At 53.3% G+C, this 14,034-nt stretch overlaps 1 protein-coding gene across 1 annotated transcript in view; it reads right to left on the reverse strand.

Moving 5' to 3' along the window:
- Window positions 1-10: 10 nt before the first annotated feature.
- SLC6A6 (solute carrier family 6 member 6) overlaps window positions 11-14,034 on the reverse strand; it is an 82,794-nt gene continuing 68,770 nt past the window's right edge. The window contains exons 11-15 of the mRNA XM_027587412.2: window positions 12,286-12,423; window positions 10,901-11,003; window positions 10,233-10,333; window positions 7,488-7,658; window positions 11-4,508 (exon numbers count right to left, since the gene is read on the reverse strand). Coding sequence (XP_027443213.1) covers window positions 4,368-4,508; window positions 7,488-7,658; window positions 10,233-10,333; window positions 10,901-11,003; window positions 12,286-12,423 — 654 coding nt within the window. The 3' untranslated portion in view covers window positions 11-4,367. The remainder of the gene's footprint in view (window positions 4,509-7,487; window positions 7,659-10,232; window positions 10,334-10,900; window positions 11,004-12,285; window positions 12,424-14,034) is intronic.

Raw genomic sequence — 14,034 nt, forward strand, 5'->3', positions numbered from 1 at the left:
CCCACACGTGTTGGTTTTAAAAAGGAAATGTTTATTTTCATGTTATAAGGTGATTACAAACTCCTCTAAAAAAAAGCAAAGATGAATTTAAAATATTGATATACATATTTATCTAAAAAGCAAAAGAGGAAAAGAAAAGCCCTGCAAAATACAGGGATTCATATCATAAAACATTTATACACAAAAGCTTGTATACTGCAAGACTGAATTACACACCAAGGATCTTATTCAGATACAAATGTTCCTCCTCAGAAGAGTCTCGTTGGTTGATTTTTTTTTTTACAAAAGTTTAAAATATCTTAAAAATATTTTGAAGTTTTAAAAAAAAGTCCTGATGAGCCAGACATATTTCTGGAAGGAGGCAAGACCCACGTTCTCAGCTTTCTCTTGTGCTAAATACAGAGTCACAGTTGCTAGGGATTTGAAAATTAATTGGGGGGGGGAGAAAGAAATGGAGCCAACATCTCAATTTGAAGCCAAATATATAACAAGATGCTCCATCCCTCAGGGAACTGTCAGAACACGTCTGTAGTGACACCCACAAGAGAACAATGAAACATAGCTTCCTATTAAAACAAGAGCATTCTGAGGGCCAGGCGTCAACAGGGTGCTGGGGGCGAGGGAAATGCTGTTCTCTGGCTTCCGGGTTGCTCACGCCCCTCTCTGAGTTTTGACATCTGGGATTTGGTTTGGTTTGTGCTTGTTGGGATTTTTGCACGGTGCTATTTACAGCATCCACGCGGACAGCCCATCCTGGGGCTGCCTGACATTGGGGTCTCGGGCCGGATGGGACCTCGATGTTTCTCTTGGATCCTTCCTGGCCTGTGTCTGAGGCTTGAGGGGAAGGAAGGCACCTCTGCCTTTAGCACTGGCTGCCCAGAGCATTGTCTGGTCCAGAAGGGCAGTGTTGGGAAGATGCTGACTGGGCCATGGACCACTACGTGCTGGCACCTGGGTCACAGATCACCCCGTGCTAGGCTGAGGGAGGCTCACTCCCCTTGTGCTTCACCACCTTCTCTGGGGGGGTGCGCTGGGGATCTGGGGTGAGAATGAGGGAACAGAGGTGCAGAGAGGGGGCTGTGTGTCACCCAGAAATCCCCCAAGGCCACTTCTCGCTCCCTGGGAATGTCCTGCATGGCCTCAGGCTAAATCTTGCCTAAGGGATACTGCCTCCTGTACACCAACTGGCTTCACTGGGCCTCAGTTTCCTCACAGGCAATCGAGATCTCAATTCCTAGCTCAGAGGGTTGTTGGGTGCAGTCGCCTGTCCCACAGAGCCGCAGCGTGAGGTCCGGTGGGCCCGAAGATGGTGAGAGGGTGGGGGTGCTGCTCTCCTCGTCCCTGAAGGCTGGGGGACAGAGAGCTTTCCTTTTTCATAAAGGCTTATCTTTGGTCTTCAGGGAGAACAATGGGGAGCTGCACTCACCACTCGCCACACACCCCTTCGAGAACCCGCAGCTGGAACTGACTGCAGATAGTCTGGCTCCAGTCCCTGCTCTCTGTGCCCAGTGTCTTCCTCACTCCGGACCTCATTTCCCCCATTTTACAAGGGCGCTGACCGGGGAGGCATTGACCATGCAGGAAGGTCCACGGCAGGAACTGACATGGCCCGTGTCAGGCTCGATGAAGCATCTCCCCGGGTGAGATTTATCCTGAGGCCCTTACCCATTTCTGAAGCCTCAAAAAGTTCTTTAACCTTCTCCCTTGCATCCCTTCTCAGAGCCAGCCGACTGGGCTACGTGGGGGCACCGGAATTTCTGACCCATCCCAAGGCAGAGAGCGGGCGGAATGCCTGTTCTCCAGAGACAGGAGGACCAGAGTCATGAGCTCCAATGACAAGTTGCCTTTATGTGGAGACATATAAAAGTCACGCATCATTACACCTTGTACTCACAGAGCCAAGTTCTGCAGATACACAAGGGCGAGGGGGGTAGACAAGAGGGTCCAATTGGAGACAGGTGCGCCGGGAGATTGTCGAGGAGTGGGCTTGGGTAAAGTGGCTGACCTTCCTTCCAGGCAGGGCCCGGGGACTTGGTCTGCATGTGTCTTTGGTCTAGAATTTGGTCTGCGAATCTTATAGGAAGAAGCCTTTCTCAGGCCATTTCCAGAGTGTTGCAATTTGCCTACTAACCCCAAATACTGTAGCCTTTCACCGGAGGGGAGATACTGTAGCCTGAAATGACCACAAATGCCCAGGCAGCCACAGTTTGCCAAGCCCCCCTCATCCCCACACATCGCCTGTCCCCAATCGTCGACAGTGGTTACATTTACTAAGTTCCATGAGACAAAGGAAAATAGGTCACATTGCTACTCAGTAAAATTAGGAAACAACAACAACAAAAATCAAATCAGACACAGCGGCAACCATAAATACATAGAAAAAAAGGAACACACAATTGTTAACAGTTTGGAATAGGACTGGGTATTGTTTGGCAGAGTATATGCTTTGGAAACAGTGAAATGTGAATGCTTGCCAAAGAGAAGAGGTTCAGGATTGCCTCTGCCCCTGGGGACGGGGACACCAGAGGCTCCTCCCCTCCCGAATCTGGGGAGAGGGTTCCAGGATCCAGAGAGCCCCCGCTCTGAAAACCCGAGCTGGACTTCACTCTCCATACCCCACGAGGCAGTCACTGTCGTCTTTGCGTGACAATGTTTCGGTTTAGTTTAGACTCTGAACTTGGAAGTGACAGTTTAAATGGCACAGTTTAGGTCCAAATGGGGGCTTGGGTGGAGACATGTCCGTGTCAGGATTCTAAAGGTGGAGTACCTTCACTCCTAGTTCACAGAGGAATGCCACTCTCCATCAGGCTCGTGGTCAAACCAGTTCTGGGGTGCCAGCCCCCTGAACAGTCCCACCTTTCTAAAAAACGCTCCCTCACCTCCTCTCCTCGGTCCCCACAAAGTGCGCATCTAACACCGGCTGCTGCAGGGGTTGTGATGTGAACGGCCTCACCACCTCCTGAGTCGTCACCAAGGGCTGCTTTTGTGCCCGAGTGGGGAGGAGGGTTTGGGAACACTTCACCCGAATCCAAGACTCGGGGAGCCTCCAAAAGCACTCTTGGCACCCCCAGCGAGGAGCTGGGGCAGCCCTGGGCAGGGAGCTTGTCAGGAGTCTCCCAGCCTCTGGGAGACGAGGACAGAACGGGGGGGGGGGGGGAGAGATGAGGAAAGAAAAGCACCCCTCCCTGACACCAGGCCTCCCTGAACGCCTGGGCCCACACCCTTTGGTCCGCCGGCCAACCCCTCGTCCCTCACTGAATACATCATGCTTCTCTCCCCCACACAGCTGCAAGAGATGTCAGCTGGGGAGCGGCCAGGTTCTTTAAGGTTAAAGAACCCCATTAAAATGCAACAGCCCCATCTGTGTGAGGTTTGGAGCCCCGAGACTGCCGGCTCCCGCTGGGCGGGCCTCAGACCTCTACCTGGGATGCCCTGGGCGGCAGCCGCGCTGGCAGCCTCCTGAGGGCTCCTGAATGTCGGGGCACCATCCTCACCAAGCCCTCCTGGGAGCTCTTGCCGGGCCCCCCCCCCCGGATGAACCATTCTGACAATCTGTCGGATGGTCCTTCTGACTATCCACCCTCGATCTCAAAGTATTAGGTGGGATTTTGCTCCTGGTGCAACGGTTTCTAGAGAATCAGACTTCCGCTGTCCGGCCTCATCTGTCTGCTTTAAGTCAGTTCCTTGATGTGAGGGGTGGATTCATTATTTTGGCATCTCTCTTCTTGGCTAAGACAAGTGTAATGATGCATCTTCTCATGGCCCTCTTTTCTCCAGCCTCTCTGGGTCTGGCCAGCTCGTGGGGCCTCCCCTTCCCCAGCTGTATGCTTCTATGTGAACCAGGTTGGGAAGGTACTACACCTTTAAAATGGGCCTGCTGTCCAGGAAAATCCCACCCTGTGTTTTTGGGGGCAGAACTTTCTGCCAGCTACGCAAGCACCGAAGAATTGCTTTTGAAAACGAGATCTATTGCTGGCAAGAAGATCAATTCAAGTGGTAAAAGTGTATGACAATCTCTAAATGTATATATAATTATACGTAAAAAAAAATACAAAGAGAAATTTACCAAGTTCCCATAAAATACATCTAATTCAATACGAAAGCTCTGCCTCGCCCCGGACATCTGCCGGTGGGTTTTCTTTTTATACAAAATATCCCCAAATCAAAACAAAATACACATACGCACAATACCACACGCACACACCCCCCCACACACACACATACGCGCGCGCGCACACACACAGAGTAACATTTTCTGTGACAATTAAAAAAAACAATCCTAGTGCAAATAGAAAGCTCTGTAAACCTGGTCCTATGAGAATCTAATGTTAGTAAACAGCAGGGAAGCAGCCCGTCCGCCCGAGAGCTCACATCATGGTCTCTACTATGATGTGGGTCGGTTTCATGAGAGCGCCGTTCACAGCCAGGCGGGAGCTGTAGGGCGTAGCCCCCTCGCGCTCCACGGCCCAGCGGTTGGGTTCCCTCGGGGTCAGCAGGTACTTGAGTCTCTGGAGAAGCAAGGGGACGGGAGCAGAGAGCAAAGTCAGGCGGCCTGCTTCCCCGCTCCGCCACGACGGTCTACACCCTCTGAGTCGGGCCAGTGTGCTGTCTGGCCTTTGGCGAACTAGGACCCTCTCTGGCTCCCCCAAGGTATCCACTGGCAAACGAAGGAGTCGAACTAAGGTGCTTCTAAGGTCCCTCCGGGCCTTGAATCAGGGCAGAATTCCTGTCAGGAGTTCCCTTGGCCAACCCCTGCTTGCCCACCTCAGGGACAGGGGACTCACACCTCCCAGCTCCGACTTCTTTCTCCCATGGAGCTGAAATATACCTCCTTGTAATTCCCATCCCCTGACTTCTCTGACTTGCAAAGCAGCCCGAGTTTCTGCAATTTGTATGCCAGAGGTTGGATAACTGTTGTGAGCCTCCTATGGCTCCCACCTTCCCCAAGGAGAAACTCCAAATTCCTCAGCTGCCTGTAGACTGCATTTCCTGCCTTCTTGCACTAGGGTCCCTTCCCTTCCCCCCGTAGGTAGCTGGTTCTCTGTGCTAGGGGCTCAGAGACCACTGTTCATGTCAGAGCTGCATCTTCTGACAGAGAGGAGCCAGAGGTCGGACTGCACGAGAATCATCCCATCACTTTTGGGCAGGATGAGTTTTGTCCTCCTGGCTGGTTGCCAGATCAGGGACTCGGTGAGGCAAAGAGCCCTTCCCAGGACACCCAGAAAGCCGACAGTGGCCAACTCAGGGCTCTTGACTCCCAGCTCCCCTCCTGCCAAGCGTCCATTCAGAGACTTCAGTAGGAAGCAGTTGTGAAGAAGAAACCTTCCTACTTAGGCATTTACATGCCCCTTAAGTATATTACAATTTTTTAAAGATGCTTATTAAAAGCTACCAGCATTTCACTTGGAAAATCCAGATTCCCATCTGCTCTCAAAAACTTGCAAGATCTGGCAACCCCAGAGCCACACACCCCCTCTTGGTCACAGCAGGCCAGAGCTGAGGGCCTGGCTGCCTGCCGCAGCTCTGGATCACCTTCTCCAGGTCCCTCCCAGCCCTGCCTGATGGCTTCCCTCGCCTGGGTTCCCTGACTGGTCCTGGGGGAGCTGGCCTGGAGGCCGCAGGTAAAGGGCAAGGGATGGAAGGGCAGCCAGAGAGCAGGCTCAGCTCCCTTCCACCACATTGCCTCTCTGCACAGGTGCACGCCCAGAAGATGGGACAAGAGGTAGACAACACCAGGCAGCCAGCTGGGGCTCCAGCTGTATGGGAGGTGCAGACGGAACTGGGGTCCTCCCAGGACAGAGCTCTGGATTTGCAAACCCGGCTCAGAGAGACGCTCATGGCTGGGGGCACAGCCGGGAGACAGGCCGAGGGCCCCACAGCAAACAGATCGATGGGGGCTCCCATGCCTTCAGAGGAGGCGGCTTTAGTTATCCACCCGGTTTGTAGGTGCAAGTTTGGGTGGAGGCCTCACCCACACACTCTTCCTTCCCCCACACAAACCCCATTCTCATCAAACCTCTAAACTTGGGATGGAACACTATTTTAAAATTAAGCTTTGAAGGGACACAAGTTAGCATCAGGTGTCCCCCCTCCACGGTTGAAATCTGCAACTGCTGTGGGCACTGACCAATCAGTACAGGCATACAAGACCCTCTGCTGTGCCCCAATTACCCCTTTAGTTTCTCGGTAGTAGGGACGTTCTGGAAATTCCCAGGGAGGGGCTAGGTTGGCACAGAGTGTTTAGGGGGGACATGTGGAGGGCTCAGGGCCGTAGCAATCACCCATCTGTCTCCAGACCCAGTAGTTAAGGGTTTTAACAAATCATAGGGCCTACCAGTATTCTGGCTGAACACTGGGGTCCTTCCCTGTATCCTCTGAGAAATTACAATGGGTCCACTGCTGCAGGAACCCCCCAAGGGCCCCAGGGCTGTCCTGGCTCAGACAGACCCCAGCTTCATGGCCTGTTTTCCTCCTGGGCACCACCCCCGCCTACTTCCTCTGTCTAGGGCAGGCTGCTCCCTTGCTGCCCGGGGCCGCCCCTCTCCCCCCACCACCACCACCTCCAGGCCATTCCCCTGCCCACAAGGAAACTGGCCCAGCCCAAAGGGGAGCCAGGGCCCCAGGACATCCTGGCTCCAGATTTTTAAGAGAATAACAATAAAAACAGCCCAGAACAAAACAGTGTAGTCTTGGAGCTGGCCCAAGCCCAAAGGTTAAGGGAGATTCTAAGAAAAGGATTTCTTGGAAAGAGCCTCAGCTTTTGCGACAGCCTGGAATCTGCAGTATTGTTGGGAGAAATTTCTGAGGGGTTGGTGGTAAGGAGGGGGCCTCAGGGTGGGAGCCTGGCAGGCACAGGGACCTGGGGGCCTGAGGTTCTGTCTCCGGCAGCAGACGGGGGGCCACAGATGTGGGGAAGGGGACACCAGCATGGGTTGGGCTTATCCAAAACTTGGCTTCAGGGTAAGAGAAGGCCTCTGGGTGGAGCTCAGGCTTCCTTCCCGGCTCCTTGTCTCCTGTCTTACAGCTTCAGCAACACGGCCCCCACTGCTCCCAGGATAAAGCCCTAGCTCCGAGCTTGGCATGCAAAACCACGGTCACCTGTCCACAGCCATCACCCACCCCCCAGAACATGTCACTGCTGCCCAAGTGCTGTCACACGTCCTTGCCTGTGAATGCACTGGGCATCACGGCCTTCCACGTCTCCTTCTCTGCCTGGCAAATTCCTCCTCCTGCCCACAGCCCTGCTCCAAACCTCACCACGGAACCTTTGTCACCGTGAACTGTTCTTTTTTCCTGTTCCCCCATGTGCCTGCCCAAAATCTCAACCCCACCACAGGGCAGGCAAAGGGTGCAGGACCCAGAGAGGGCAGCGATGTGCCCAAGGTCACACAGCAAACCGACAGCCAACAGCCGGTAGCTGACGTTCACCCTCCCTGCCTCTCGCCCTCCCACATCCCCCACATCCAGCCTCAGCCCCATGTGCTCACCACGAGGAACGGCCCTTCCGTCTGGCAGAGGCGGATGACCATGACCAAGGGGACACACATCATGGAGGACAGGGCCAGACTCCAGCCCAGCCCGATGGCCCAGGTGGGGTACACATAGACTTTGTTGTAGGTCAGGGGGATGTACTTGACGAGAGAGAAGATAAAACATCCCTGTGGAGAGAGAGCACAGTTAGGGGGGGCCCTGGGCATTGGGGGCACACAGAGCTTTGGGGACCAGGGCCGCCCCCACCCGAGGAGCCTCCCACCCATCTCCACTCTGCTGTCTGAGGACCTCCCCTGGGGCAAATCTGATCACGTGGCTTCCCTGCTCAGGACCGTTCTGGGGCTTCCCATTGCCTTCCGGATACCATCTAAACTTCTCAGCCCGGCCAGCGACGTCAGCCAAGAGCTGTGCCCCTTCACCCCTTACCTACCCACTACGCCTTCTTCCATGTCCACACTCCAGCTGCCCTGAAATCCTTCCAGCTCCTCAGCCACTTGCCCCGGGGCCTTAGAACAGGCTGTTCTCTGACCAGAGCCCTTCACCCTTCATCTTCTCATCCTAATTTAGCTCTCGTGGTCCTGCCTTATTTGTCCAGGCCCTGCCCAGACGCAGTCAGGTGCCCACCCTCTTCCTTCCCTGGAAGCATGTGGTTATAATTACTTCTTCAGCACACACTCCCCCACCCAACTGAGTCAGTGAGGACAGGTGGGGAGTCAGTCTTGTTCTCCCCCGGTTCTCTAACACCTGGTGCAGGTCCGGGTCCACGCAGTGGGTGCGTAATAAACACCAACTGCATGGCTGAAAGTCTTTCCTCCCCTTCCCCACTGCCACCCACACATCTCCATCCCTGACCCCCAGGCCTAGCTTCCCAGGACCTGGTGTGGACCTGGGCCTTGCCCAGTTGGGTGTCCAGCCCCAAGCCCATGCCAACGGCCGGGGGCCATCAGCATCCACAAATGGTGGGGTGCGGTGAGCTCTGAGCCCAAAAGCCTATGCAAAGTCTGTATTTCCCTGAGAAGAGCACATAAGGCTGGCTGGGAGGGCCCGGGACTTCTGCTTCTTGTCAGAATTCCAGCATCTCAGTGTATGACCCAGGACTGTCGTAGATTCATCCACAGTGTAAACATGACTTAAATCTCCACTACCTAATATCTGGGGTTTGATGGGAGCACAAATCTACAGAAATCAGAATTAGTGACGGGGCAAAGGAGAGCATTAGGCTGCAGACCGCTCCCCTAGGCGTCTACTGTGCGTCTGGCCCTGTTGTTGTTCCCGTCCCTAAGGGTGGGGTGTAGCTTAGACAGGGAGAGGCCCAGAAGAGGCTCTCCCAGCACCAGGAAGCTTGGTACCTGCCCATTCGTCTCCCTCTTTCCACCAGGGTGGCCTTATCCTATACCACCTGGGGATGCAGGCCACCTCTGATCTATCCAACCCCTCGGGGAGGGAAGGTGGAAGAAACTGACGGTCAGCGTGGTGAGAGGAGTTTCTCACAAACCACCATCAAGTGAGGACGAGAACACGGGCTTTGAACCCAACTAAATTCATCTCCAACAATAACTCGTCAATTGTGGTTCCTGGCTGCTACAGTTCACTGAATTTTGTGGGGAAAATACGCACCTCAGATGAGAAGATGACAGCCATATTCAAGGGTGGCAGTAACAACCTAAGGTTGTCAGCTGCCACTCACCTCCCACTGCAGAATCCTTGCTTTATGATGGGGTAAACCGGGGCCCCGGTGTAAGGGACTTGCTTAAGGTCCCACACGGTGAGTTAAGGGCAGTATGGATTTATTCTGGCCTGGGAGCGGGGTCACTGAGGGGGGATCCCATTCATCGCTCAGCACCTGGTTCCTAAATGTAAGGAACATTTCTGCCATTTGCACTCCCCACGGTATGAGCTGAGAATGGCATAGCAGATGTCTTCCCCTGCAGTCAGCTCCAAAGCTCACGACTGGTTTCAAACAATGACAGGGAAGCGGAAGACTTCTCTTCTGCCAGAGCCTCTGAGTGGGAGTTTGCAGTGGGGTGCCTGGGCATGCTCTAAGCTACATTCCAAGATGGCGGGCGAGGAAACCCTGGTGGGAAGAGGAATGTGGCACATCACTGCCTTTGGGTCCTGGGTGGGTACGAAGCTTCCTTGTTTTTGGGAGAGTCCAGAGCATCTCTTTGCTGGGACTTCCCACAACCCCTGCCCTGCCATGGAAACACCGCATTTCCAGTGTCTATGACCTGTCTCCATTTGACATCCCAAAGGCCCCTCAACTTAATCAGTGACCCAAACGGAGCTCACTGAGTCCGAGAAGGGCCTGGGCTAAGGTTATGTGCTCTGTTGTGGACCCCCTGAATTTCTCAACATGCCCCGATACACCTTCTTCTTTCAGAATGCCTTGCTTTGCCCATGCTGGTTCTTCTGCCAGGAACGCCCTTCCTTTTTTCTCTTCCTGACCAGCTCGTATCCTGTATATCCTGGGCTTGTGTATCGGGGCATGTTGAGAAATTCAGGGGGTCCACAACAGAGCACATAACCTCCTGCCCAACCTGACTTCTCCTTCAAAACTCATCTCAAGGTAACTTTTGGGAGCAGCCTGCGGCCCCACCTCTCCCAGGCAGAGGTGTCGCTGGGCTTGTTAGAGGCCAGCATTTGGCAGATGCTGAGTGAAAGGCGGTTTAGCAGGTAAGCCCCAAGGAGAAAGCCCCAAGGAGAAAAGGCTAGCACCCACAGAAAGGCAGGGCAGAACTCACAACACAGAGAACTGGAGTGACCACGGCCCAGCTGTACTTCATCCAGGGCCCAGGCCGATAGCCAATCATGTCCTCAATACCGTCATAAAGGTTATCGCTGCCTAGGAGAGACAGAGGTAGACAGATGGCGACGCAGTGTCCAACACTAGCATCTGAATTGCACAGAAGGGGCTCAAGGGCCATGAGGGGGTCCCTGGGCTCTGCTCCAGATCCCTGCTACTCGACACCACAAAGACCCAAGAGTGGTAGGCGTTTATCTGAAATTACTTGAAATTCAAATGTAACTGGGCATCCTATATTTTTCAGGCAAACTTAGACAAGCCCCAAAACCTGGTGTGGCCAATCTAAGGTCTCAGGAGGGTTGAAATGGACCATGCCTGGATCCCAGAGCAGTAAATCATAGGGAGACCCCTGCATAGCCAAATTCTGTGTTTGCCAAAACATACAGTCACGCCCTGCATCTTCGGCGAGGGGAGAATACGCAGTGTGGGCCACAGCGGTATTATTTCTGTAGGGAAGGGGCAGTCTGGAGGGGGAAAGTCCAGATAGGGAAGGCCTTTGTGTTCAACTCAGAATGAAGTCCCCTGAGAATTCTGTTTTGGAAGCTTCTAAGTACAAGAGGCCCACAGCGGAGACTTGAGAAAGGATATACAACAATGTGTACTCACCATATATCCAGGCAATAACAAAACATTCAAAGAATGCAACCCACAAAAGGCATACACCACTAGCTGCATAGTAGTCAAAGAGTTGGAACACATACATGCCACCCTGCGAAGGAAAAACCAGAGAACGTTGGCCTGCTATTTGGTATCCAACTCCCTTAATATATAAAGAGCTTTGGCATATCATTAAGAAATAAAAAACCCAAGAGAAAAATGATGACCAGATACATGTGTAAAAAGAGGCTCAACTTCATGTTTGACAAATTTAATGAAAAACACACACTCAGAGGTGCCTGGCTGGCTCAGTCGGTGGAACGTGTGACTTTTGATCTCAGGGTTATAAGTTCGAGCCCCACGTTGGGCGCAGAGATTCCTTCAGAAAATAAAATCTTTAAAACACACACACAGAAAAATGAAAACAAAACATGTTTTCCTTAGCAAAAATGATGGGTTTCCTGAAGCCTGCTTCCAAAGGAGGTGCTGAAAACTAACTGGGGCCAGCAGAGAATACTTCAGTGATACTGAGCTGCTTGGTGTGGACCTATGATCTGCTTTTGGCACGCGCGTGTGTGTGTTCCTTAAAGGCACTCTTAGAGAAACGCTTATTTGTATTTCCAGTAGGACAAGGTGGTGATGGGAAACCCAAATTGAGTTTGGGGGCAAATGCAGTGATTTGCTAGAGAATGTGGGGAGGTGGGTGCGCCGGGGCGCATGAGGCAGCAGGCTATGCCAGGCTTCCATGCTTCTATTATTTAGCACAAGAATCTCTTTCTTTTCTCGCCTGCCTCTTCTTAGACAGCTGATCCACTGTTGCCTTAGACACTCCCGGCTTCCTTCCTCTCTGCTTCTTTCTTCCCATTTAGATGGATCCTCCTCATGGCCCCTGCCCATCCTCTGAACAGCGCACACTCCCGGTCAACCAGACAGGCCTGGGCACTGCCTGCAGTGTTTACCCGGAGGTCTGCATTTACCCTCTCTAACGAACGTCTCCACCTCCCCCCAGGCCTGAGAAGGGCCATTGCACAGTCCCGGATGAAAAGAGCTGCTATTAAAATGGATTTCAGCTCAAGTACCTCCCCCCAGGCCTCCTGGGAGGAGGGGGGAACAGAGGGCAGGGGCTGGCCATGGTGTTGCCACGGTAACAGGAGAAAGGCCCCGGGAGTTTGGGCCAACTGGTGGGTCCTAAGCCGCCTCCCGCCGCCCACAGTGTAGGCCCGGTCCCCGGGGCAGGGTGGGGCCAGCAGAGCCCCTGTCCCGTCCTCCCACCTAGCCACTGCCTTCACTGGCGGGGGTCAGCCCAGCCCTGACCCGATCTTTGCAGCGTATGGAGGTCACCAAGAGCCCTGCAGAGAGGATGGTCCCTCGTGCCACGTGAGAAAGCCACCTACCTCCGTCACCATCGCCAGCCCCAGCAAGTAGCTGATGCTGCACACGAAGGCGATGAAGATTTCCCGACGGAAACCCTTCCTTAGGAAGGATGGGTAAAGATCGACCAAGGACGTGACCTGTCCTTCGACTTCAACAAACTGCGGAGGAGAAGAGAGTGGTTGAGCCCCAGGTGCCCAGCACCTCCCCTCTGCTCAGAGAGTCCCCAGCATGTGCAGAGTAGCCTGGGGGGGGGTCAAGTCCAAATGTGTGAACCTGACCTGGTAGGCTCTGCCTGGGGAGTCCCGCCTGCTGGTCAAGCCACAGTGGGCTACACACAGTTCTCCAAATATCCCACACGTCCATCTCTTTGCTTAAGCTCCTCAGAATGCCTTTCCTTCATCCTTCAAGACTCAGCTCAAGAATGACCTCTTCTCTGAAGCCAATGCTGACCTTCCGCCTTAGCCCGCTGGCTGGAAAATATGTGTTGGCACGAACACCTCCCCCCATTTCAGTCTTGGTCCTTTCTGATGCTGAGGGCAGTGTCCCCTCATTTCTGTGCCTCGAGTGCCCAGATGGGCCAGGCACGCGTGGCTGCCCAGCAGGCACATGAAGAATGGGGAGAGGGCTAACTCAGGGCAAGTCTGGGCCCCACTTTCCCCAACAGATTCACACAGTGGTTTTAGCTCTGTGGCGATTGTGGATCCATGAAAGAATCCAAGTGCCCACATGTGTGAGCCAAGGGCTCACTGTGCCCCCAGGAACCCATTCCTGGACTCCCAAAGGGAAAGAAGCCCATTTGAAGGGGCCCCTCCTGGGTAATGTGCTAGGATGATTCTCAATCCCTCTAAATCTTTCCATCTTTGCAATTAACAATGTAACTTAAGAGACTGATCCATATCATTACACGGAGAGCTGCCTCTGTTTCAAATGGCAACACGAAACTCTGTCTTGTGGACCCGTATCGTCATGGGTCTGACCGATGCCCGACGGATGGGTTCCAGCCTCCTGCGGCTGCTGACCCGGGCAAGGACTCTGCCTCTCCCTCTAGCTTTGGTGCATAGGTATCACAGCACAACCCGGAAGTGAAGCTTCAGGGGTGAAGGGCACATAGAAGCATTTTACATTTGGGTAGCTACAGCCAAACTGCTCTGCCAACCAACACACCCTCCAAGGCTTGTCCATCGGATTCCTTTAAAAGTTGAAAAGCTAAAACCTTGACCTTTCTGTTCTTTCATCTGTGAGAGGCATTTGGGAAGGATGTTTACCCAGCATTCCTACAAGAAAAATCCAACCACTTAACTCCTTTGGGATGCATCACAGGAGGATCAAGGAATACAAACAAGGAGCAAATCCCCTTCACAGCTGAAAGGGGCTGGAAAAATGATTCTTCATTGCCAGGATTTCAGGGAAAAGATGAGCAAGAGGCCCTTGAAAGGGGCCCAAAGAGAAGTGGCTGATGGTTTGACCTCTGATTGATGTGTCAGCCAATGGGGTTTTGACCCTAAATTGCCACTGAATTACAGAAAACCAGCTCAAACATCAATCTTCAAAAGGAGTTTAGAAACAAAGGTCCTTTCCTTTTTGAGATGGGGAAATTAAAGACAGGAAGGTGCAGTGTCACTGTGAGTCAGGGTCAAGACCAGCACAAGCCCCTCATTTCTACGTTCCCTGCCTTTCTGGAGAACATCTTCCCCACCCCTCAGTCCTGCTCCACCAGACTCTTCAGACCTCCCTCACTGAACAGCTATGGGATCTGATTTCTCCAAGAG

Source organism: Zalophus californianus, chromosome 1, assembly GCF_009762305.2.
Source record: "Zalophus californianus isolate mZalCal1 chromosome 1, mZalCal1.pri.v2, whole genome shotgun sequence".
NCBI lineage: Eukaryota > Metazoa > Chordata > Mammalia > Carnivora > Otariidae > Zalophus > Zalophus californianus.